Raw genomic sequence first — 27,117 nt, 5'->3', positions numbered from 1 at the left:
CAATAAATACCAAATAACCCAAGATTCTAAGTTGTGAATATTAGCAAGTTCAACTTGCTTGATCTAATATAGAAATAGCTTATATAATCACTTGTGGGAACGAGCTTTAAATTGCCACCTTAATATATTTTGCAGCAAAAAGTTGTTACTTTTAACGCCATTCCCGGATTTGGCAAAAAACAAAAAAGCAATTTTCCTTACGGTTAAGTTGTGTCTGCAACATCTTTTGAACTCCTTAGTGCTTTCAACATTATCATATACCGGTAAGACTGCAGCATACATCAAGGATGGCATTGTCATTTACAAACTTCAAAACTAATATACATTATCACTTCTGGCCATAAAATTGTAGCCAAGAATGCATGTTTTTAACTGAAAACTATTTTAGGTTTTTCATAACAGTTTAGTAATAGTCCATTTCGCAAGGTTTTGTCTTTGTAATTTTTAATCACATGAACGTGTAGTCGCACGTCATTTATATGCTATTCCTTGATTGTTGTCACTTTCTGCCGCCAATATAGTCGTTTCTTCTTACATTGAGGAAACTTTGGCAAAAGGAATTTAGCGATTTTTGGTCGAAATCGAGATGGCTTTAAAAAACTTGATCGCGGAAGTATGTTGAAATAGGTAGCTAGCTAACTTGACGTTATTTTATTTCATAAAGGAAGAAAAAGGGGGTCAATATATAGAATATACTTACTATTTTCAGTAAAAACAACACAATAAAAAATTACTACTCCCCCCCCCCTTACCCAGTGTTTATTTATTCTTATTTATACCACGAGGTCAGCCGGTGTGAAAAACCGAAAGCACGAGGACAGCTGGAAACGGTAAGATGAAAACAATTGTTATTGTGAAAAATTTGACGGTACCGAAAAAAATTGTGACACTAATCGAACAACGATGTTGGCCGACAAATGTCATCAGTTGCGTTATAGAATATGTTTCACTTTACATTTTTCCTTCTCTAATTCATTTTATGCGTTGACACTCCCCGGCCACCATAGTTAACCAACTTCTTGAATTGATTCAAAATCATGCGCTTTTAGCGGGGTTTTTTTATTTACGCTATTTTAAGACCTCCTTTAAGTTATTTCTGTTGATTTTACGACTTTTTTGACTCCGAAAGTTTTTTCCCTTAAAGTACTGTAGTTGTTTGGACCTACCTAAAATCAGCAAATCATCAAAAACTCATATAAAATTGTGTTAAATATAAAATATCAAAAATACATTAAATCATCTTTGGTCATTTTATCCTTTTGACTAATATCCAGCGTAATGTGAATTGGACATTGGAACATATACTCAAGCTCCTCTTTGGAAAGTTCCACAAGTTCGTCATATTTTGTCATTACGTATCTTCGCTGACTCTTCTTCGGCCATGTCAACTTCTGATGGATCCTTACGAAACCATTATCTTCGTGGAAAAGAATCGTTTCCTAGAAATGAAAACATGCTACAGCAAGACTAACACATGATCTGAGATGAAAAAAAATTGAAACTGCAATTCATGACAAATCTGAACTACATGAGAAAATACGATGTGAAGGAGTATATTTCATATAAGCACCTTCGAATTAACTATAAATTGTCTCGCTATACAAAGTTATACCTGTTTGACTTGCCAAGGGATTTCTTGTGAAAATAACAGGAGCACTTTTTCACGAAACACTTCCGCTATTTGTGCTTCAACACTGGCATCACAATATATATCTGACGAATACTGCCAGTTTGAATGTTTTGCTTGCGACAAGAAATATTTCACTAAAGGGTCTACGCCATCGCCTGTTTTAGCAGAGATATAAAAACATTCCTTGAATCTACTGGAACCACCAAACGGCTGATAACCCCATTCGTCTTTTTTTCGGTCTTGCATCAGCAATGTCGTCAGAAATAATAAATCCTCCTTTCGCTTAAGCATGTCAACTTTGTTCATAATAAGTATGGCTGGGATATTACAATGGTTATTTATTATGCTCAAAATAGTTTCGTCTATATAATCTTTAGTTTTTCGAAATGACACATCTGTAACAACAGCTAGCATGTCCGCGGAACCAGCTACTCTTTTGGGGGCTCGAATATGGTTTTTATCCATCTTCAAACGTCTCCCTTCATGGTGTGATACGACACCAGGAGTATCAGTAAATACCAGTTGTGTGTTATCAATGTTTAAAATTCCATTTGAGAAAGTTCTGGTGGTGTGTGCAACATGAGACACAGCAGATACACGAGCACCTACTATGGAATTGACAAGAGTTGATTTGCCAGCATTGGGCGATCCAATAATTGCTATGGTCAACACTTTTTCATTCGTATCAATAGTTGAAGAATTTCGAATTTGGTTCCTAACCAAAGTTCCAAGTTTTCGATAAAATCTTGAAGCTGACATGGTTTTAATCTAAAATATAACAAGAAACAACCTAAATGAAGTATACTTATAAATTATATAAACTACATGAACATTATGGCTTCGTTCCACACAAACTACGTCAATAGAACAGACCGGGTTCTTGTGTAGATATAACTACACTCTGCTAGTAATTTTTTACTCTCTTTATTTATTTCTAAAACATAACTCGAAAATAAGGTATTACAAAATAGCAAAAAAATTTATATATATATATATAAAAGTTTGGTACAATCCTATTCTATCCTCAAAGTGTTTTTCAGTCATTTCTTAAAAAAAAACAAAGATAATAAACTTTCACTTTTGCAGATCCCTAAGTAACCTTAAAATTTCTTTGTTGCACTCTATAACATCCACAGGACAACTATGTACATTGGAGCCACCCTGAAAATTCTGCATTAAAAAACTAACAATCAGTACATAGCTATCTTAGCAAAATATACAACACGGAGGCTGCAACAAAATTTGAAATTGCTACAACAGCTACATAAATTTAGATTGAATTCCTCGTTGGAGGGATCCCTCAATAAGAGTTTTATCCTAGGTGCTTTGGGGCGAATTGGATGTTAGGGAAAGGAACCAAATCTAACAAAATAAAAATGAGATAAGTAATTTGTCATTTTTATTGTTAAGTTAAGGAAAGAGAAAAAATATTAAAGTTACATATTCTAGCAAATAATTTTTCTAAGTTGCATGCACTTGCACATAAAAAAGTAAAAAAATAGTTTGGTAAGGCCTTTATGGTTTTAGCGTGCACCTTGTAAATTTGCTTTAGCCTCAGATACTATTTTAGGTTTTCTGCCTCAGAATATTCCTCATTCTTATCCACTTGTGCTAACTTATAAACAAAGCCTAAACTGTTATTTTGCACATATCCATCAATACGTACGTAACTAAAATGTTTTGTTAAACAAATTTTTGTCCCTTGACCCTTATGCCCAATGATTGGGGTTTTACAGATTATGCTAAATGTATATGTTCAGTCTTGGGATATACATGGCATATGGTAATATTTTTAAAATAATTTGATATGATTCGCCTCTACACTTTGTTGTATTCCTTTAAATGAAAAGAAATGAAAAGAGGAGATGTTAACTGACATTTTGTCTGTCTCTGTACTGGCATGCCTGTTACATTTTTTTCTTGAAAACAGAAACAAGAGGTTAATTAAAAGTCTAGGTGAGAACCCTTACATTATAAAATATTTTAAAACTTAATCTGTGCACCTATTGGTGAGAAAGTATAAATGCAGAAACCCAAGGTTGATTGTCTAAAAACAAGAAACTGAAATATTCAGAAATTATTTTAAATTCCATAAACAGAAATTGTTTCCTTGTTTGTTTCCTCCTGTGAAAATGTTCCACGCACACCCAGAAGACCGTTAGCACATGACCTCCCATACAACTGTCGCTCTAGACCTGCCTTACAAAGCCTTCTGGCCAAACTACAGGTTTAGTCAGGGAGCTGATGGTAAAATACTGGAAATTAGAGGGATCTTTTGAAGCAATGTTTAATAGGTTCCTTATCCACCGAAGATTCAAAAAATCTTTACTGGAACTTTTGAAATCACTTGAGCCACCCTATTAGGTGAAAATAGATAATTATAAGAAGGCGGATTGCTAAAAGATGTTTTTTGCACTTTTTCTCCAAGTCATTAAAAAGTTCTGAAAAGTTGACATACAAAACTGCTATTTTTTATGGAAATTCACATTGGAAGGTTTTTAGGTGTCAAAACGATCAGGACGTTTAGAGGGTGGTAAAGTCGGAGAGCGAGTGAGCCATCAAATTGCCACGGTCCCTGAAAGGATGAAAAAGGATATACAGAAATAATATTCACTATTTTTCTCTTTTTTCTCAATGCTAGCATCACAGATAACAAACATAATAAATATAATCAACAAGCGAAAACAATCTGTTCAATCTGTTGTACAGGCCTTGCCATAAGTCGCGAGCAATTGCTCGCGCCTGCGTAGTGCTCGCGTAAATCCTCGTTACCCGAGAATTTTATTACTAATGTTAATATTAACATTTTGAGATAATTGTAAACATTTTCTCAAGAATTGATTGATCTTTTAAATGAAATTCCAGCACTAACGCTCAACCTGAAACTGAAAAAAAATATTTGGTGTGATTACTCTCCACCCATCATGCAACAGTTCATTCGCCATTTTGTAAAACTTGTGCAATACAGGCATTAAGGTTAATCATTGTTGCACATTCATTTTGCAGTAGAAAAGTCAGGGACGTTGTGAACCCCAAACACGATGACCGAGCGTCTACTGGTATAGCGACTCTCTCAACCTCAACTTCCTTTTGTCCGAAATAGTATGCATCGTTTTCATAAATTTAATGTTTATTTTTCAAGTCATCACAAGCAAATAGGAAAAAATATGCTTCTTTTTCAAATTAAAAAAATCTTTATCTGCGTGGTTTAAATAAAACTTCAAAAAAGATACATGTAATTGTTGCACTTGTGCACCAGTGTTAACTTCTGAAATCATCCCCTCTTTCGAATTTTTGAAGTGTGTGTTTATGGGTGTATGAATCGTAAGATTTTTGATAAAATTTACATTGAAGAATGCTGTGACTTTCCAATAAATGTTTTAAAATACAACAAACGTTACAAAAAGAATTAGAATTGTATTTTAAGGGTTACGTTCAGCATAAGGGTGGCTCTTCTCACCTCAACGCTTAGAATAAATACGAACCTCACATGTTTTACTTTTGTCAACGCATTCTCAGTAAAACCACATAAACGATTTTCTTTATCATATAAACTATTATAATACAGTTTACTGCTTTTTTAATAAATAAAAGCAAAAGTCTACTTTCATTTTCTCGGCCAAATTTTAATATTCCCGTACAAATGTTGTTTACATACACTTCTCCGCAGAGCTCAAATAAAAACCAGGGGTATTTCATAATAGTATATTGAGTTGTGATATTAAACAATTTTTTTAAAAAATTAATAGGAATTAAAAGAAACAAAAAATTCCTACACGCTATTTCTTTCTTTCATTTCTAAGTTTTTGTTTTTTGTTCTATGTTTTATTTTAAATTTATCATTCCAATTGATATTTGTAAAGCTTAAACCCCTAACGGCTACTTGTTATAAACACAATGTTAAAAAATATGGCACTTATAATCGTTGCGTTTCGGTCAAGGAAAAATGTCTTTTATTTTTTGAATAACTTTTAAAACGAGTAAAATTAAACACTCTAGTAAGAAAAATATTTAATAATTAACATTATTAAAACAAATTAATGTGTTTTTGAAAGGTCCCAAGAAAGGCAATGTTATCCTGTTTTTTTTTACCATAAGCTCCCTGACTAGTTCATAGACAAATTTTCAAACTTCTACATATAAATCAACTTGTATTTTCACAAGAGGTAAGCTTTAACCTGAACAGTTGGAGTAACGAACTGTTTCTGTTGTATATTTTTAGGGGTACTAATATGTTATACTAGCAAGTGTTTTTACTGGCGACAAAATAATAGATTGACACATAGCGCCTGTAGTACCAACTTTGCCACCACCCAAAGCTGAATTTTGAAACTAATGAATTCAGTGGCATCAATAAAAACATAAATGCAAAAACTATGAGTAATCGTCCAGTTTTATGGCCGATGGCGCCCTGACTATAGGTTTAAAGTTAGAAAACAAAGATTTCATGAAAATTCAAGGAGAACTAGGGTTCAAACCCCTTGGCGATGATTCAATATGGGCGAATGAATGTTACCATAACCCATGCCAGGTGTGGGAAATTAGGGAGATGGTACAATATGTGGGCCATTAGATGTTGCAGGGAGTTGTGTGGTAGAACTCGGATCCTAATTGGGTCTGCATAGCTCAAAATAAGCATTAAATACTTTAGGTAGGACTCCCCATCTCTCTAAGGCCACTATCAAAAACATGTTATGTTCGTGTCCTGACATTGTTTGGAGACCCTTTTTTGTTAACTGTCCTGTAAACTCTCAGTTGCCACAGGAGTATCCTAAAGGAATTTATTTTTATAGCAATTAGTTCTCACAAAATTTTTTTTTGTTGTTGAAAAATATCTTGCGAAATACAAATTTCATGACCTTATATTGCGTTTGGATCAGAAAAAAGTTTTTTCTGGGTTTTTTCTGACTTACTGACTCAGGTTTTATTACCAAAAGTGAGTCGGGCGGAGGACACAAACATAACATATTTTTGATGAGGGCCTAATGGCCCCTCCTGGAAATAATAGATGGGGTAGGTATATCCTTCAATATTTGTAAGGCTAAAAATATACACATCTATCTCTTCATCTATACCTAGATATTTATATAGCTAGCTATCTAGCTAGCTATATAGCTTCAATCTAGCAAATAGCTATAAAGACAATTTAGCAAGCTAGAGCACCTCAAATCTGCCGTAGATCGTGGCGCTGTAGATTAGTTGTTATAGCTCCCGTACTCTGTCCGGGAGACCGAGGTTCGATTACTCTTGACGGCGATTCATGGGCGAGTGGATGTTACCATAGCCCCGGGTTTACCCAAGCCATGTGAGGGGAATTGGGGAGATGGCTCCATGTGTGGGCTGTTGGATGTTGCCGGGAGTTGTGTAATAGAGCGCGGGCCCTAATTGGGTCTGCATAGCTCAAAATGAGCGTTAAATACTCTAGGACTCTCCATCTAAGCCATGGCCCCTTCTGTAAATAATAGTATATCCCTTGATATTAGTGAGGCTAGCCATGTAAAATATGCACATCTCACCTCTCTTTCTCTCTCTCTGTTTGTTGATAGAGATAATCCAGATAATGAGGTGGATTTGTATTAAAAGAGGATAAAAAATTCGTGCCAGATATAAAAAACTTTGGTTTAAAAGACATTCAAATGAAATTTAGACAACTCACTTCTCGTGCATCCTTATGAATTCTATTTTATGGAGTGCGAATCTACCTTTTAGTCGTAGCGCGCAAACCACATAAATGGAGCCAGTCCTTGTCTTGGACGCGCAGACCACCACGGCAACGACTTCATTTAGCACCGGCTAAGTGGTCCCGACACACGACGTACAACATAACTAACAACCTTCATACTTTATCGACATAAAAAGCCGACAGACGTTCAGTCATACTTCTCCAACCAAATGGACCCGACAAATGAAACCGCATTATCCGACATCCTCTCTTTATCACAAATACATATTTTTTCTGTCGATGGTCATACCAACGTAATATCGCATAATACTGCATAATACCTTCATAATACTCTCTGTCGCTACATAACAAATACATATTATTTCTGTCAAATGGCCATACCAACGTAATATCGCATAATACTGCATAATACCTTCATAATTCATAAAAAATGCATAAAATTTCAGTCGATGGCCATAACAACGTAATATCGCATAATACTGCATAATACCTTCATAATACTCTCTGTCGTTACATAAAAAATACATATTTTTTCTGTCGATGGCCATACCAACATAATATCGCATAATACTGCATAATGCCTTCATAATACTCTCTATCGTTCCATAAAAAATACATATTTTTTCTGTCAATAATCCATAACCAACGTAATATCGCATAATACTGCATAATACCTTCATAATTCAAAAAAAGTACATAAATTTTCTGTCGATGGCCATACCAACGTAATATCGCATAATACTGCATTCATAAAAAATACATAAATTTTCTGTCGATGGCCATACCAACGTAATATCGCATAATACTGCATAATGCCTTCATAATACTCTCTATCGTTCCATAAAAAATACATATTTTTTCTGTCGATGGCCATACCAACGTAATATCGCATAATACTGCATAATACTGCATAATACCTTCATAATTCAAAAAAAGTACATAAATTTTCTGTCGATGGCCATACCAACGTAATATCGCATAATACTGCATTCATAAAAAATACATAAATTTTCTGTCGATGGCCATACCAACGCAACATCGCATAATACTGCATAATGTCTTCATAATACTCTCTATCGTTACATAAAAAATACATTCTTTTTCTGTCAATAATCCATAACCAACGTAATATCGCATAATACTGCATAATACTGCATGCAACCCAACTACTATGCTATGAATAATAGGACAGGCATGAATTTTTCATTTAGAACACGGCGACAATATCGAGCTTCCATTATTTTTATAACACCCCTGAAAGTAATTTTTTCGTTATTCACGGCCTCTGTAAACTCCCAACCTATTTCATAAACAGCGAGGATCAATAATACCAACAGCAAATTTAACTTAACATGTAAAAATATATAAAAAAACAAGGACAGACTTATCAACGTCAACGTTACGCAACTTTCAAAATGGCCGTAATAACACTGCTCTCTGCTTTACACATCCCTTTGTCGTGGCTGCAAAATCTCGGATTGGTTTTTCAAAAAAATCAGGCGTTGCAATTGAATGCTACACGCGGGAAAATAAAACAAAGTCGGTAAATATATATCGCATTTGGTATTTTGTGCAGATATAAGAATTTCGTGATTAATTAACAGGACGCGCTTTTCGCGGACAAACAGGCAAAATACCGCTATTATTAAAAAGACTAACGATATCATACGTCTATTGGTTTTTCGGTCAGTTGCTCATAAAGTTAATCTTGTTAACTCACCATATGATTTTTTAACAATAGCCAATAATAATTACATTATTTAGAACTATTTTCAGCTTTTGTACTCTGATCCTAACTTCAATGGAGTATCAAATCTACGGAGACTCTTTAAATGAAATAAATTTTATACTTATGCCTTTTTGGAACATCTTTGTTCCATGTAAATAGAAGTTTTGACTTTTAATTTGGAATTCTTCCATATCTGTTAAAAAAGTATTTTTTCTTTTTCCTAATGATACGTTATATTACTGACATGCCTTCTACAGAATTTCAGCCTAAGAGACTTTGCCGATAAAAAGTTATGACCTGTGAAATTTTAACTACAAACAATGGAATAATTTCATCGTAAACGGCTCTAAACTTTAATGTGATATAGCTTCTCTACGGCAGCAGCTTCTTCAGTCGGACAAAAATCATTGGAACATTTAAATTTTTATGCATCTAAGAGATTTATTTGGTTTAAGAACAAATCAAGCTATACTATTGAAATACTGCCCCGAAAAAAAGAGATAGAATTTACACTTTTGCACGGTCTGAAATAAAAACACACGTAATGTCTTTGGATTGATTGGCCTGCTTTAGGACTTTTGATGCGTCATTTTCAGGGAGGACACTTGTTTCTACTGCTGTACGGATAAGTACATAACAGTAAAGCCCGGTAAATTTATAGTATAATGCCTTGCCTCAGATTGGCATTTTTTAGGACTTGTGATATGTAATTTCGCGGTGGGTATTAGTCCAAAATATCTTTTCTATTGGCTATCGGTGGGCATAGAACACTACCGCCTGTTCAATATATTGTACAAAAACGCCTCTTTGTTTAGCCTGCAATAGGGCCGTTATTATGTCTTGTTGCAAAAGGATATTTGAGCGAAATATCGTTTCTGTTTGTGTATGGATGTGTATCCAACCTCAAACTTTGTCTACTTTATAAAAACAGCTTTCCGTAAATGGCAGTTATGCGAAATATTGTGGAATATTACGTTGGTTATGGCCATCGACAGAAAAAATATGTAGTTTTTATGAAGCGACAGACATTATTATGAAGGTATTATGCAGTATTATGCGATATTACGTTGGTATGGCCATCGACAGAAAATGTATGTATTTTTTATGAAGCGACAGACATTATTATGAAGGTATTATGCAGTATTATGCAGTATTATGCGATATTACGTTGGTTATGGCCATCGACAGAAAAAATATGTAGTTTTTATGAAGCGACAGACATTATTATGAAGGTATTATGCAGTATTATGCGATATTACGTTGGTATGGCCATCGACAGAAAATTTATGTGTTTTTTATGAATTATGAAGGTATTATGCAGTATTATGCGATATTACGTTGGTATGGCCATCGACAGAAAATTTATGTATTTTTTATGAATTATGAAGGTATTATGCAGTATTATGCAGTATTATGCGATATTACGTTGGTATGGCCATCGACAGAAAATTTATGTATTTTTTATGAATTATGAAGGTATTATGCAGTATTATGCAGTATTATGCGATATTACGTTGGTATGGCCATCGACAGAAAAAATATGTATTTTTTATGGAACGAAAGAGAATATTATGAAGGTATTATGCAGTATTATGCGATATTACGTTGGTATGGCCATCGACAGAAAATTTATGTATTTTTTATGAATTATGAAGGTATTATGCAGTATTATGCAGTATTATGCAGTATTATGCGATATTACGTTGGTATGGCCATCGACAGAAAAAATATGTATTTTTTATGTAACGACAGAGAGTATTATGAAGGTATTATGCAGTATTATGCGATATTACGTTGGTATGGCCATCGACAGAAAAAAAATGTATTTTTTATGTAACGACAGAGAGTATTATGAAGGTATTATGCAGTATTATGCGATATTACGTTGGTATGGCCATCGACAGAAAATTTATGTACTTTTTTTGAATTATGAAGGTATTATGCAGTATTATGCAGTATTATGCGATATTACGTTGGTTATGGATTATTGACAGAAAAAATATGTATTTGTTATATAGAGAGGATGTCGGATATTGCAGTTTCATTTGTCGGGTCCATTTGATTGGAGAAGTATGACTGAACGTCTGTCGGACTTTTAATATCGATAAAATATGAAGGGTACTAGTTATGTTGTACGTCGTGTGTCGGGACCACTTAGCCCGGTGCTAAATGAAGTCATTCCCACCACCACACCAGACCGGACCTTTTTAGAGCTTCCTCATCTATTATCTCACAAATTGGAAGAGCTATGATACTTTGCATGCATATAGCCCATGATAAAACAAAAACATAACAAAACAAAAAAAATAGTGGTGTTTTTTGTTGATGTCATCATTTTTCAAAATGTCTGATTTTCCAAAAGCTCCTGAAATTTTTATGTTAAAAAAAGGAAACATTTCACTTTTATGCAAATAATTGCCCAACAACGAGAATGCGCAGTATTCACATCAACTATTCACACTAAAGTCTACTAAAATAAGTTTTATACGGATAAAATGGAAAAGTGTTAAAGCGCAATTATAATTAATGGTCAATATGCGCCTACTTTTACTTTTAGATACATCCTCGTTCACAGGGTTTGTTGCCTAATCAAACACTTTAAAAAGGCATGAATCCCTGGAACGAGGTTGTTCTAGATATTTTATAGAAACGGTCACAACAGAAAAAGTGTCGACCTACTCTTGATGCTGTCTCAAGGCCATAACTTTTTTAAATCTACGTACCAATTGATTTTAAAATAAAATGCACCTTAGCTGATAAGATAATTTTAGCCACAAGGGCTTACTTATATGACAAAAGCACACGTGTTTAGCCTAAATACCATATATAAGCCTTGCACATTTAGACTTCGTGTCGTCTTTATCTCTTCGTTCTTCAAAACGAAATACGACGAGGTTAAATAGTGAACATTTCAAACTGTGTAAATAGGTCTTGAACTTATCGCACTCGACCAGCACTTAGGAATTCTTGTTCGTTTGGCATAGGTGTTGTATAACTTTATTAGGAAGATAATCTTAGGAAAAAAATGCTTATTTGTTCTACACAAAACATGGTATACTAAACACGGAGAAAAGTTGATTGAAACATATCATTACCTCACTTTACATATCTCTGTAAGAAAAAGCAATAGAAAATCTTGAACGTTTGACAATGACAGTTCAGCATGCATTTTGGGACGCTGGATGAGGGGAATGATCCTTCGAAGGTAATTTCTAGTTATTGGAATGGTTGCATTGTTTTAAGTTGTCCTGTTGCCTTTTGAAATTTAAGTTGAGTTTCAGTCATATTATTGATAATTTTTTGAAATCTTTTACTACATAAGGCAAAGTCTCGTGACTTTGTAAAATGTAGCATATTTGTGATACCAGGATGGGATTCGACTATTCGACGAGTTGTAAGTTGGTGTAGATTATAGCAGATCATGAATTAATTCCTGATAAGATGTTGGTTAATGCATTTACTTTCCGGGTCGGTACCACATATTGAATTTGTAAATTAAAAGCTCCGTTATCCATCAATTTTTTTTCCAGAATTATGCAACATAAAATCAAAAGATTTCGGGCTTGACATAAAGTCCCAATTATTAATGTCTCCGAGCTCGTAATGACTCCACGATGGTCTATTTTCAGCGTAATATAACTTCGGCACATGGTTTTTTAGTGTTCTGGAAAAAAAGCAACTAGTCTTTCATTTTGCGCCATAGTTGCACCAATCACATGATTTTATCAAGCATCAGTTTCAAACAGAGTCGTTCAGGTCATTTTTCAGGACATCAAAAGCTAACCGTAAGATATTAGTGTGTTTTGAACCAATGGCCGGATGGTTTATTCTACAATTTTGGTCAAAATATCTTAAGACAATTTTGAAGTTTGCCACCACAAATAACATTTTAAACTTGTCAAGGTTCACTTGTCAATGTTTAGGGTGGACTTAGGACTTCGGCTATTTGGTTAAGTCTCTTAAAATGTGCTAAAAATTATGAAAAAATTTGTTCGTTAATGTAACAAAATGTAATTCAACGATAATTTCCTGTTTTGGTGTTTTGAAAAATTGTTTTCATGGAGCATCTAATGATTTGATAACATCATAATTCCTGAAAATGTTACCTCACAGCAGTAGCGGGTGGATAGCTATTCACCCGCTTCGATATGCCAGAAAGATACAAGATTCCATGTGGATGAAATTAGGTGGATAGCCAGGTTATTTAGCCCACATGTTTAACTTTCTTTGTTGAAATTGGAAGCTATATGATAGCTCCGTATGACCTAAGGTTTCTGAATTTCGTTTCTAGCTGAGACAACAAACCCTGGGGACGAGAATTAGGCACTCTCCAGCTTCTCATCTCCAAGGCTTGTTAGATTTTTTGCATTGCAGGTTCCGTTCAAATATTAAAAAACCTAATTAATAATAGTAATAACAATAATTAATATAAAGTGGCTAGCGCAGAAAACCACGCAAATCTGTGGTTTGTGAATTGTTTCCACTAGGGGTCACTACAATAAAAGAAGAAGAAAAATGATAAACCTTAGACTGCGTCAGCTAAATCAAACATAATAAAGTATCTTATAATGTGTAAAAACTGAAATGAAAAAAAAATTAATAAATTAAAAAGTGATCTTCATTAGAATTTGCCAAATACATTAGAGATGAAAGCCTTAAAAAAAGCAGACTTTTCATTACAGGTCGCTTGGTCTGGAAGATTATTCAACACTATATATAATGCTATAAACGAGATTGCTTTTTTTCCAAATTCCGTGTTGAGGGAAGCTTGAACCTATGTTTTAGAAGCTCCTCTTGTTTGGCGATTGTGGCAGTTTTTGCGTTCCCTATGCCGTGGAATGGTAGTTGAAATATGAGACAAGTGCATTTGGCACTGGGGGCGCGAGGTGTTAAGGTAGGCTTCCTTCGTAATAGTTTCGCCCGTGGTGGCTATGACAGGATGTAGAGGTGTGTGCATATTTTACATGGATAGGATAGCGTCACAAATATCAAGGGATATTCCCTGTCTAATCATTTCAAGTGAGGGACCGTGGCTTTAGATAGGAAGTCCTAGAGTATTTAATGCTCATTTTGGACTACGCAGACTCAATTAGGGTCCGCGCTCTACCATCAACTCCCTGCAACATCCAACGGGCACAAAGTGCGTCATCTCCCCAATTTTACTCAATATGGCTTAGTTAACCCGGGCGGTTCACTCGCCCATATTGAATCGCCGCCAGGGGCAAGGCGTATAAGATAACATCCCCTTTTTCCGATATTTTAGCAGAAAATACGGATTCAAGATGGGAAGATGCTTTATCCAAAATGCCATTCCGTGGTTCAAAATTAACTCTTATTTAAAATACTTCGGCATTAAATATGGCTTCCTTTAGTCGCATTATTACCCAGATCCCCGACTAACCCAGATTTTATTGCGGAAGTAGATTTTTGGGTAAAACAGGAAAGAAATGTTGAATGATGATGTGTTTTTTTGGAAGAAATTTATTTACATTTTTTACAAAACCATTTCCTTCGTGACAAAGCTTGGACATTCGCATTCCACAAAGTATCCGGTAGAAAAAAATTTTCGATTTGATTTATTTCTAGCTTTTATTTTTTCTTTATAATATCCAAGAATAATAAAAAAAACTTTGACAACTTACCATCTAGATTTTCATTATTCGTTTTATTTATTTCCATTATTGAACATGGATTACAGTTCGAAAGGTTTATTTTAGTTGAAAACTTCAACGGTATACAAAATCTCAAAACACGTGCGTGTGCCTCCAGGCTTTTCCGCAAACTCCTGCTAAATGCGCACCCAATGCATTTTAGGAATTACGCAACAATACGTCATATTTGAATGACGTAATTTTTAATAATAATTTAAATTTAAAACCACGGAATCGCATTTTGGATAAAGCATCTTCCTTCAAGATGCTGCAAATCATAGAATAAACTAAAATGGCGGATGACAGAGAGGATAATTTGTTTGAAAAAGATAAAGATAAGGAAAATTTTTGGTTTGTATTCAGCTTCTTTTTGTTGTTTTCGTGCTTTTGCTTAGGGAGTTTTATTTTTTTAAGAAAATGTGCTAAACGTTGTTAACTTGCTTGTATATATTTCCCTAAAAGTTTTGCGTACTTTTTTTAAAAAAAATCAGCCACACCTCTTCACCTCCTAGCTAAGTTGTTAAGCTGTAAAAGAATTTTTAGCTGGCTATAGCCAATACTTTTCTCCTGGTTCACAAATAAAACTATAAAAAGTTTGATGAGGTTGTTTCTCCTCAACTCATCCCAATTTAAGCTCCAGGTTAACATGCTTAAAATTTTTTGATCATTTTCAACAAAAATGACCAACATGTTAAAATTCAGAATCAAAATTTATAAAAACATTCAAATTTTTCAAGTTTATTCATTAAGTAAACTGCATTTCTTAGTACTCAAACTTTTAATATTTTATAAAAAAATGGCCACACAAATCAAATCCAGTGAAATTGTTTCAATGCTGTAGAATATTACGGTCAAACTGTTATAAAATTTAATTCCCTGACAAGGCTTGGGTTAACCCCAGACTATGGTAACAGACTTGCCCATATTGAATCACTGCAAGGGGGATCAAACCCTGGTCTCCTGCACAAGGTATGAGAGTTATGACCACTAAGCTACAGCGCCACTAAATCTACGTTGCCAACAGTGAGTCGCTAATTTAATTTATATTGCACATTTAATTTGAAGGTACCATATTAATTATACTGTAACAGCATATTTAAAAGTTTTACCTGACTGTATGGTATTCCAAATTTCCATTCTTATATATATAATTTTGGTTTTAAATCCAAATATGCCACTGATTTTCTTTAAATTATTTTGTTTCCTCTTTTAACATTTGATGATGTTAACGCAGATCCAAGAATACCATCCTATTTATGTGATAATTTAAACAAACGGTTCTAGCGACGATCTGGCAACTCCACTTGCCACGTAACTTCATGGTTTTGACTATAAGCCATCTCCTTGAACAACTTTGCAAAAATACTGGTGTTTATTGTGACTGTTTGTGTAGGATCAAGTGAAAAAGAAATCAGCTGAAACGTCCTAGTTCCGTGATTTACATCTTAATTCCATGTCATATTGAAGAAGAACTACTTTGTTCATCACTAACATAACAGTGAGCGGGATTCGATCCGCAGTCCCCAGAACTAGGAGCCGCAGACGAACCTACACTATGTGGGAGAATATGTTAGTGATGAACTCAGATAGTTTATCCGGATGGTGTGTATACATATAGGTGAATATTTATCACAGCACATCCGTATTTCATTCTCAACAGAGAATGCTTCACCCCAATCAGACCTCTGATCATGACGGGCAAGTATAATGCGTGTAAGTCATATTGAAGAAGAACTTTTTCATTTTAATTCCATGTGTTTTTTTTTTTCAATGTGAGATCTACTGGAACTATTTCTAAACCCTAATTTATTATTAAAATTGTTGCAATACTTGGTGATTTGTATCAGGTGTAGCTACAGTACAGTCCAGATGTAAGCGTACGCGTACGCTCAACTTGCAAAAATAATTGCTTTCATTAAAAAAAACAATAGGATAGCGAGTTCCTTTCAAATTGCACGAAAATAATTGCTTCGTGTTAAAAACAAAAGCATAGCAAGAAACATTGTTTAAAAACAATACTCCGCGCGAGAAAAAATTAAACGCGAAGGCCATTGAATTTTAATTTTTTTTAACAACGAAACTAATTATAGTAACGCGATTTTAATCTGATATATTTAAAAAACACAAGCTCTTTTAAAAAACAAGAAATGCAATGATCTAAATATTTAAAAAAAAACTAATGCTACTTTTAAAACTTTTAGTAATATTTCTTTATCGTCGAAATATATTTTTTAACATGCGAAACTTTTAAAAGTTCTTTTTATAAAAAGCAACGTTTAGCTACGCAAACGGGAAAACCCTACGTTCGGGACTTTTCCCTTCGTGATAAGACTTCGAAAACAAATTAAATTTTAATACCGAAAAAAGAAAAAATCTAAAAATATAACTTTTGACGTTTTATAGTATCACCTACATTTTATTGTTAAAAACATTGTCTTTGTTTTTTTTCAGCGCAACAGCTCTATCTTTTAAAAGATTTAAACAATGCATCTCGCTGTCTATTTAGTTTTCGCGCAAATCTTTTATTTTATAAACTATCAAACAATGGATCACATTGATAGAGTTGATAACATTTTAAATACTTAAAACACTATCTAACGAAGCTTTCCTATCGCCGTTCTTCGTTCTTTAACTTTCTAAAAAATCATTTCTATCGCCGCTCTTCGTTATTAAACTTTTAAAATGTGATATAACGAATCTTTTCTATCGCCGTTTTTCGTTTTTAACTTTTAAAATGCAATCTAAAAAAACATTTCTATCGCCGTTTGTCGTTTTTATACTTTTAAATTGCGATCTAAAAAAACATTTCTATCGCTGTTTTTAGTTTTTAAACTTTTAAAATGCGATCTAAAAAAACATTTCTATCGCCGTTTTTAGTTTTTAAACTTTAAAAATGCGATCTAAAAAACATTTCTATCGCCGTTTTTCGTTTTTAAACTTTTAAAATGCGATCTAAAAAAAAACATTTTTTATCGCCGTTTTTCGTTTTTAAACTTTTAAAATGCGATCTAAAAAAACATTTCTATCGCCGTTTTTCGTTTTTTAAACTTTTAAAATGCGATCTAAAAAAACATTTCTATCGCCGTTTTTCGTTTTTTAAACTTTTAAAATGCGATCTAAAAAAACATTTCTATCGCCGTTTTTCGTTTTTAAAGTTTTAAAATGCAATCTAAAAAAACATTTCTAGTAAAATTAAAGTTTCAATCTTTGTTAAAATATAATAATTTCTATCTCTTAAAAGCTTTATTTAACCCGCGCAACCAACAATGCCTTCTCGCTAGTTTATTTAGTTTCCACGCAAAACATTTGTTTAATAAAAATATTAAACAATGGCTCTTCGTGTCACATTGATAGAGTTGATAACATTTGCAATTATGCTATTGGGAATAGTTATGTTAACACTATTTAACAATAGTTACGCGCAGTTATAATAAGCTATTTTTTCATCGATAATCTTTTGTTTATTACGCGCAAGTTAATGACTTACAAGACTCGCAAGATAATTAATAAGAACAAAAGACAAACAACTACCGCCTCCGAGAAAAAGGTGTGAAACTTGAGCGTACGCGTACGCTTACATCTGGACTGTACTGTATTAGTCGCTTCAAAAATCACCATGTGTACCTTTTTCTGTTGCTCAAAAAACTGATGCGACTTTAGGAAAACTTGGTTAAGTGAATTACCAAAGAGAATCTGTGGAGGAGAGCACACGTGGCAATGAAAATGTTTTCCTAAAAGTATTCTCCATCTTGTTTAGTTTCATAATAATATAAGGTTGTTTGATATTTAACGATTACAAAAATCATATACAGAAATCTATGATCTACCCCAGTGATGTTTAAGCTGTCTGTTCCGTAAAGTGCACACATTTCGGTAGTGGTGAAAGTGGTAATATGGTACACCCTATATGTAAGACTCAGGATATCATGTGATAGCCATCCAGTGTTGCCAGAGAAAGTTACTGAGAAAAGTGAAATTACGGAATTAAGAAGTTTACATAATATGGACATTATACGCTATACTACATAGATAAAATGCAAGAGCCGAAAAGCTTACCACTGAGAAGTAAACAAATAACATAACACAGAAATATATACATTTTGTGTGACAAAGTTTGACCTGTCAGCTATGGCTATTAAGTTCCATAGGTTGCAGCAAATAACATTTTTGTGCAGCAAAGAAGTGTATTATGAAGCTGTCTGACCCACACACAACCACCCTGAAAATAATATATGTTATATTTGTTAAACAAAAATGAGAGATTTTTCTCACTTGTTATACGAAAATAATCTTTGTAAAATTGTTTAGACCACCACTCCCTTCAAAAAAAAGTCTGTGAAACAAGACACATATGTAAATATATAGCATATTATACATATGATTTAAAGGACCAATTTGCCCTATCGAAAAGGTTACTATGACCTTTTTCATTCTATAAATGATTTGACTACATATATAAGAGTTTAACTAGGACAAGTGTGTATTTTCCTTAACTGAGAATAGACATTACAACCAAGATAATAATTATATTAACCTATGTTGTTGGTGTAAACGAAACCAAATTACTATAGAGGTTTGAAGTTGGTTGATCAAGTAATGAAAGTTATTGAAAGAGTGATTGATAAGTTACTTAGAGAAAGAATTGATATAGATAAGATGCAATTTGGTTTTGTTCCAGGGCGTGGCACTACAGATGCAATATTTTTACTTAGACAGCTTCAGGAAAAGTATTTAGGAAAGAGAAAGAATCTCTATTTTGCCTTTGTAGATTTAGAGAAAGCTTTTGATAGAGTGCCACGTAAAGTTATTTGGTGGGCTATGAGAAAATTAGGTGTGGATGAGTGGCTAGTTACGATGGTTCAGTCATGTACAGCAATGCTAGAAGTCGTGTCAGGATTAACGATTCACTTAGTAATGAATTTAGTGTAAATGTTGGTGTACATCAGGGTTCTGTACTTAGTCCTTTGTTGTTTACTCTAGTCTTAGAAGCGCTGTCGATGGAGTTCAGAACAGGTTGTCCATGGGAGTTATTGTATGCAGATGATTTGGTTCTCATAGCAAAGTCGATGGAAGAATTAGTTGAAAAGTTTGAGAAGTGGAAGAAAGGACTAGAAGAGAAAGGGCTGAAGGTAAACACAGCAAAGTCTAAAGTCATGATAAGTAGCATTGCAGCCAAGTGTGACCTTGTAGTTGGAAAGTGGCCTTGTGGAGTTTGCAGGAAAGGGGTTGGTAGTAACTCAATTTTTGTCAGACTTGCAAGCATTGGGTACATAAGAAGTGCAGTAGTGTTAGTGGAAGGTTAAGAGCTGGCATACAGTTTGTATGCAAGCGTTGCAAAGGTGAGATTATAGAGAATGAAGTATTTCCAGCTTTAATGATGTACAACAGTGGCTCGTTAGAGATAGTTAAGAACTTCTGTTATTTAGGTGATATGTTGGGCAGTGAAGGGGGTGTTGGAAGAAGTGTTACTTGCAGGATAGGTTCTGCTTGGAAAAAGTTTAGAGAGTTACTTCCTTTATTGACTAGCAGAGTCCTGTCAATTGAGGTAAAAGGTAGGTTGTATGAGGCCTGTGTAAGAAGTGTTATGTTGTACGGTAGTGAGACATGGTCAGTGAAGCAGGAAGATCTTGACCGTTTAGAAAGGAATGATATAAGAATGGTTAGGTGGATGTGTAACGCCAGTCTGAGAGACAGAAAGAGTTCAAATGAGCTAAGAAGCAGGTTAAGTCTCCGTAGAATTAAAGATGTTATCCAGATAAGAAGATTGAATTGGCTGGGGCACTTGGAAAGAATGGAGGAGGATAATTGGGTAAGAAAGTGTAGAGACTTGATAGTTCCTGTGGCAAAGCCCAGAGGCAGACCGAGAAAGACTTGGCAGGAGGTTATAAGGACAGACTTGATAGAGAGGAAGTTGAGTTTAGATCTAACACAGTCTAGATCAGATTGGAAGAGGGTCATTAATATACCCTGTCCAACCCATGCTAGCATGGAAAACGGACGTTAAGCCGAGAATGATGATGATGATGAAAGCGCTTCACCTGAATGTGTGGCACAGTTTACAGTTCTCATCAATCTCTCTTCCAGGCGTTCAACACCAGGTAACACAGTTACTTGTGGTTTCACACGGCGTTTCGACTCCTAGTCTAAATAATTATACCACGGAATCACATTTAGTCTCTATTGTTAATTTTATACCAATGAACGTAGTCTTAAACCTTAACTTGTATGATCCAACTTTATGGTCAAATCTTAGTTATCTTAAACTTGATAAAGATTTTACTCATGTCACAGGTATAATAAAACATTTCCAAAGTATAGCTACACCACAAGCAATGATATTTAATAAATTGATATGCTAAAACGTAGTGAAGTATTGTTAAAGTATTAATTTTCACAAATCACTTTTTGTATATTTTGTACTACATAAACATTTTGCAAGTTCAAGATAATACCATGGGATAATACCTATTTATTTCAAATAACCAAATAACATTGTAGAAGTTCTGCACAAAACAGGCTACTGGCGACCTAGTATAGGGAACAAAGTTACACACAAACAAGAATCCAAAATCTTTTAGCCTGCAAGAGCTTTTCATTTTAAATGAAATTTTGACATGCTTTATAAAAGAAATATTCTATAACTGAATTAGGAGTCTTTTAAACTTTTAACCCCTTTTAATCTAACAACCCTCTAACAACTTTTAATGTTTAAAAAGTGAAAGATGTAGCGCAAGATGTAGTAGTCAATGTTGAATAATAAAACAAGACGTTTACTAACAAATTTTTTGGTGACTTTAGCACACCGCATGTACAAGTTTTATTAAAAAAAGTTTTTATTTCATGTTAAAGCTTTAATTTCATGTGTTAATTTTATGATCCTTATCTTTGTGCCTCATTAATTTCTTTGAATAAGGTATACTCTCCTTCAAGTTAATGTGAAATCACTACATACACGATAAATATAGCACAAATGATGAAGAAGCTTATTGCATTAATGTTGGGTGTCATACAGCGAATTTTGACATTGGTGTCAAGCGTAAATCGATCTGGTTAATAAACACCAGTGGTTCAATTCATTTTATGTGGTTTTGTTTTAAATGAGACAAAAGAAAGATTATTTTTTGGTCGCTATACTGGAGGAATATAATTTGTTTTTGTTTTTTCGTATAGGAAACAAATTCTGAATGAAGTCTCTGCTCAGTCATTAAGAAGATTAGCACCTAATAAACGTGTGCTGGTGTTAGGTGATTTTTCAATGTTGTTTATAATATTGTTTTATATTGCTAGAATTATTTTAGTGCAATAAAATTAAAATACTATAAAAAATTTTTAGGTGATGATGGATGTGGAAAAACTAGTCTAATCACGAGATTACGGACTCCTGGCGATGACGAATTAAAAAAAGGAGCTGGACTTGAATATACATACTTGAATATTCATGATGAAGAAAGAGATGGTATTAGCTTTAATGTTGATTCTCCTTTTTTGACTTGTTGTTGCTTTGTTTCACATGTATAAGTGATCAGCATGTATCAGAGGTATTGTTTAATCAATAATTTTCAATATCGATATAAAAGGGACATAATTGGTCTTAATCGCATTGCTTAAAGTAAATATTTTATATCTGGCGCTCACAGTGACTGCCCAGAACTTAGAATGGCTGGTCAAGTCAAAAATTTTGGCTGTAATACTGATTGTTTATCTGCTAACAGTTCTTGGTAGTTATACACTTTATTTTTTGCCGTTTTTTGCTTAAATTTGTGGGGTGTCTTTTCGCTTGTAAGAGGGCACATTTAATTGGTATGTCAAATTTAAGTGGTTGGTGACCATTGACTGGCTGTTATTTTAAATGCTGTAATTGTGAAATGTATTTTGTGCAAATAAGATAATCAAAGTAAAAAAATGTAAAGTTAGGAGATAGCCACAAAAAATCCCAATTGTTTAAGGCATAAGAAAGGCCCAGTCCAGTCTCCTAGGAGTAATTCATTTTAAGGTGAACATAATTTTTATACTAGTAATAACTAATAGGATAATTTCAGCAGCAAGTAATCATTTGTTGTAGTTCTCTGCATAAGCTGTCTTTATTAAATTAACTTACTTTTTTGTTGTTGTTTACTTGCAATAGAGCACACAAGGTTGAGTATTTGGATTCAAGATGGCGACAAACATTATAAAGACTTGCTGAAATATGTTGTAACAAAAGACACTGTAAAAAATGTGACAATAATAATATGTGTTGATATGGCCAAGCCATGGAACATTATAGACAGTCTTGAAAACTGGTGTAGAATTTTAAGGGAACACATACATTCCCTTCAGTTATCAGCTAAAGAATTAAACGAAATGGAACGGGGAAGTAAGTAACAACACTTCAAATTTTGTGAACGTGCAAGTTTGTTTAAGCTCTTGAGGTTTGCTTTATGTGAGTTCGAGAGTAGAATATCAAGTCTCAACATTTTTAATTAAAGATGACTTTGTTGGTTAAATATTATCATGAGTTTAACCGAAATTTGGTGATATTTAGAATTTGTGGCTTGTCATTTTTTTGCCATATCTTAATTTATGGTGAACTACAACGCTATTTAGATATCATGCAATTGCATCTGAAATAATTATGTAACAAAATGTGGTTATAAAGCTCGTACAGTCCTCATTTGTTTCTTTAATGATGAACTGCAACAATATTTAGACCCTAAAGGTGCAATTCATACTTATAGCATAATACATTTGGTTATATTTTTTTAGTTGTAAAAGAATTTCAAGACTTTCAAAAAATAGATATAACTGATGAAGAACCGAAATCTGCAAGATCGAACCCTGGTGAGGAAGAGGAAGAACCTGTACTGCCGTTAGGAGAAAATGTGCTGGTTGATAATCTAGGAATACCGGTTGTTGTAGTTGCTGCCAAGGTAAAATCTGATTAATTGTAAAGTTTTATATCTGTAACTTTTTCTTAATTTGCTATTCTGATATTTATTGTCTGTTTTTCTTTTAGTCGGATCATATGTCTGTTCTGGAGAAAGAATGGGAATACAGAGAAGAACATTTTGACTTTCTTCAAAAACACTTACGAAACTTCTGCTTAAGATGTATCCTTTTTTATATAAAATTTGCAATGTCATTAAATATTGTGAAAATGCTATGTACCTAAATGAGCTCTCAGATAGGAATGCATTTTTAATCCTTCAAGTAAATATTCGTGACCTCTGATTCTTTCTCTTCTTCTTTCCCTCATTTTCTTTTTTTACCTTAACATGATACTTAGGTGGAGCTGGTTTGTTGTACACATCATCGAAAGAGTCATGCAACACGTCGTTATTATATAAATATTTGGTTCATCGTATATACGGTTTTTCACTCACCGTACAACCACAAGTGATTGAAAAAGATGCAATATTTATGTAAGTGCTACATGCATGAGTGTCAATGACATTTACCAAGCGTTTACTAGACGAAGACTATTTTTCTAAATACTGAGCTTGCACTAGCCTGGAACAACCGTTTAATTTACCGTGGCTGACTTATGTTGCACCTGTTTATTGTTGGGTGTAACACCGAGAGTGCTTGCGAAAGAAACTTTTGAGGTTTTGGCGAATTTTGACAATTCTTTTCCCGCAAAATTTTTTAATTAAAAATGGTCTCTGAGAATTTCGCTGCCATTAGACAAAATAGTTTACTACTGTTTATGATTTAAGTGGCTGTATATCATTATTTCTTGCTATATGAAACTCTTCTTCTTTAGACCAATGGGTTGGGACAATGAAAACAAAATAAAGATTTTAGACGAACATATTAAAACATTTAATTCTGCCGACTCTTTTAAAGATCACATTAGCAAGCCAATCTCAAGAAAAGTAGGTAGTTTTATGTTACTTATCCAAGGTGGTAAGTCCATAAAAAATCGTGGAAACTTAGAACATGCTCTTTTAACAAGTTTGGATAATTGGAACAATGATTCTGTAAAGATATATTTTATCTTTTCTCTATGGGAGCAAGAAATTTAAAATGGCGATGAGTTTCCTTTGTGCGTATGCGGTATAAATAATTGTTAATTAGTATTTATAACACGTGTGTGCTTGGAACAAACAATTTAACTTGTATACATGTCCATAAAAATTTTGTTTAGCCGATAAGTCAAGAGAAAGAAGCAGTTGTGGTGGAAGATGAACAACAGTTTTTAGAAGCACAACTCGTAAGTTGATCAAGATTTTTTGTATAGATGTAGCTTGTTTGCATAAGAGTTATTAGTATAACGGAATTTTCAATTGACGCCCCGGGCAATAAAGGCACTTTGAACGCCTGAAGGCGCAATCGCAACGTTGAATTACATTTAAATTTACTAGTGTGCCGACATTGCTAATTTTTTGTTAGGTGTGATAAGAATTCATTGGTCACACTATCTTTATTATATATCTAGGTAATACTCAACAAAGCACCGTCTTCATCGTCATCTGCGCAACGACCACAGCAGCAAGCGGTGTGTTCTCCGTGTGTGCATGTAATGCTTTTAAATAATGTGTGTAATAACCTCGCGACTGCAAATTATTTTTGTTATCAATAGGAGCATCGAAGTTCTCAGAGAACACAAATGTTATCCCCGGGTCAAAGAACAGGTCAACGGCAAGGAATACCAAGTGCTAAAGGGAAGGTGAGCATGGTTGTAACGCTTGGCGAACCTTTTTAGTAAATGGTTTCTGTATTTTTATTTTTGATGATCATTTTGCAGATATGCATAATTGCGTGTCTCTTTCTTGCAAGCAGGGTTTAGCCTCGATAATACAAACCTTTCTGTGTTTGTGTTTAGATGGACCCAACAAAGACAGCAGCGGCAGCACAAAATTCATCCGAGACTGTGTTGGCGAATTTCTTTAATAGTCTTTTAAATAAGAACAGTACGAAAGGTGTGAAAGGAGCACCGGCTAACAGAAGTGACGTCCAGGCTGAACTTGAAAAAATGTCCAAAAAACCCAAGGAGGAGAAATAGCTTTTTTCTGCGCACTAGAAATATCGCATCTGTTTTAACAGGTTTATTCAATGATCCATGACAGCTCGTTAACTGTGAATAAAAGGAATTATCGAGCCCAAAATAATCGACTAAAATTTATAATTTATTTTCTGTTGAGTTCGCTAGTTACATGTATAAAAAATCTTTCAATTAATTACTGAGTATGTCTGTTTTCAAAATTTTATTTAAATTTTGCAATTCTTAGTGATATTCCTGGTGAAGGTTTTTTAAAATATTGGAGGCTCCCTTTAACGATGACTGCCGATACACTTTTTCTAAAGCAGCGAAGTTTCCATATTTGCATGCAATATATTTACTACTTAATTCTTCTACTAAGCGTTAGTAAAAACCAGGTGATATATCAAAACTCTTGCAAGTGCATGTAGGAACCGATACCCGCAAAATAAATAATCCGCGAAATTTGTTGATAATATGTATTTTTTAAAACTGCTTTATTTCAGTAATTTTAAACGACCTTGTTACTAGATTCTATCGTGTCTGTTATTACCATGTCAAATATTCTCATTATAACTTAGTAATAAAGATAGAAGAATTCTCATAATATACTCCACTGCAAAATTCGCCGCCTTTGTAGCTATGTAATGTGACGGAGTGTGTTGAATTAATAAAACTGTCACTCTCTATCACATATGTTTTCTTATATCACACATTGTGTAGTTAGGAAATAGAAATATAATGTTATTGTTGTGTTGTGCTCTAGTGCGGTGACTGTTTTGTACCGTGGCCCCCTCCTCGTCCCCAGTTTCTATTGGTACCAGAGCTGTTATCACGGACCACTATCATGTTCTTCAGAAAAGCAAAAAGCCCTGAGAAGTTGCGGTGGCTCGTGTGCCAAATTTTAAAGAAATTAGAATATTTGAAGAAAATGTTTTGAAAAGAATAAACGTCTTGTAGAAATACAGACAATTTTAATCGTGACAAACAAGGTTCAACAAAACGAATGTTGTTTGTATAAATAGATAGCCGTTTATAATTTATTTAACGAAACATGAATTTTTCTGTTAAAAAATGTATTTTGCCATGTTTCCTGTACTTTTCAGGAAAAAGGGAAAATTAGTAAAATTTCAGCCTAACCATAAGTCTTATTTTGCTCATATTTTTTAACAAACCTATTTTCATTGTTCTTACAAAATTATTTTTATAAAAAAATAAATTGACAAATCTCTTGCTGGATTGTAAGTCAATAAATTTTGTACATGATTCTTGTTTCACTAACTTTATGTGCCAGAAGGTTAACCAAATTTCGGAGCTTAACACCGGTGTTTGGGCTACTACACAACCAAGAGACTTATTTGAGCAATCAAGACAATCTTCAGACTATTAAAGTTTGTCTATGCACACAGTCGCTGATGTACATAGAAAGCGAAATCATCTCTTTTAGAGGTAGCTTGTTGAAAG

General features: G+C 33.8%; 2 protein-coding genes across 3 annotated transcripts; one reads left to right on the top strand and one right to left on the bottom strand.

The window, feature by feature from the left end:
• Positions 1–281: 281 nt before the first annotated feature.
• Positions 282–7,377, bottom strand: LOC130613729 (GTPase Era, mitochondrial-like). Of its 2 annotated transcripts, none has more exons than XM_057435064.1 (3): positions 7,287–7,377; positions 1,613–2,398; positions 282–1,439 (listed from the first exon to the last, which is right to left on the bottom strand). In XM_057435064.1, the coding sequence occupies exons 2-3, from the start codon at positions 2,387–2,389 to the stop codon at positions 1,221–1,223; spliced, it is 996 nt and encodes a 331-aa protein (XP_057291047.1). In that variant the 5' UTR covers positions 2,390–2,398; positions 7,287–7,377; the 3' UTR covers positions 282–1,220. The 2 variants fall into 2 exon arrangements, with proteins under 2 accessions (XP_057291047.1, XP_057291048.1); XM_057435065.1 differs by having other exon boundaries at positions 7,147–7,288.
• A 7,545-nt stretch (positions 7,378–14,922) lies between these two features.
• LOC130613981 (cytoplasmic dynein 1 light intermediate chain 1-like) lies at positions 14,923–27,097 on the top strand. Its single transcript, XM_057435359.1, has 12 exons — positions 14,923–15,044; positions 21,864–21,937; positions 22,027–22,149; positions 22,819–23,049; positions 23,439–23,602; positions 23,689–23,782; positions 23,959–24,094; positions 24,436–24,547; positions 24,820–24,885; positions 25,111–25,170; positions 25,255–25,341; positions 25,498–27,097. The coding sequence occupies exons 1-12, from the start codon at positions 14,986–14,988 to the stop codon at positions 25,675–25,677; spliced, it is 1,386 nt and encodes a 461-aa protein (XP_057291342.1). The 5' UTR covers positions 14,923–14,985; the 3' UTR covers positions 25,678–27,097.
• The last annotated feature ends 20 nt before the right edge of the window (positions 27,098–27,117 follow it).

Source organism: Hydractinia symbiolongicarpus, chromosome 11 (genome assembly GCF_029227915.1).
Source record: "Hydractinia symbiolongicarpus strain clone_291-10 chromosome 11, HSymV2.1, whole genome shotgun sequence".
NCBI lineage: Eukaryota > Metazoa > Cnidaria > Hydrozoa > Anthoathecata > Hydractiniidae > Hydractinia > Hydractinia symbiolongicarpus.
Note: the sequence above shows the minus strand (reverse complement) of the source record. Positions and strands in the feature narration are given on the sequence as shown.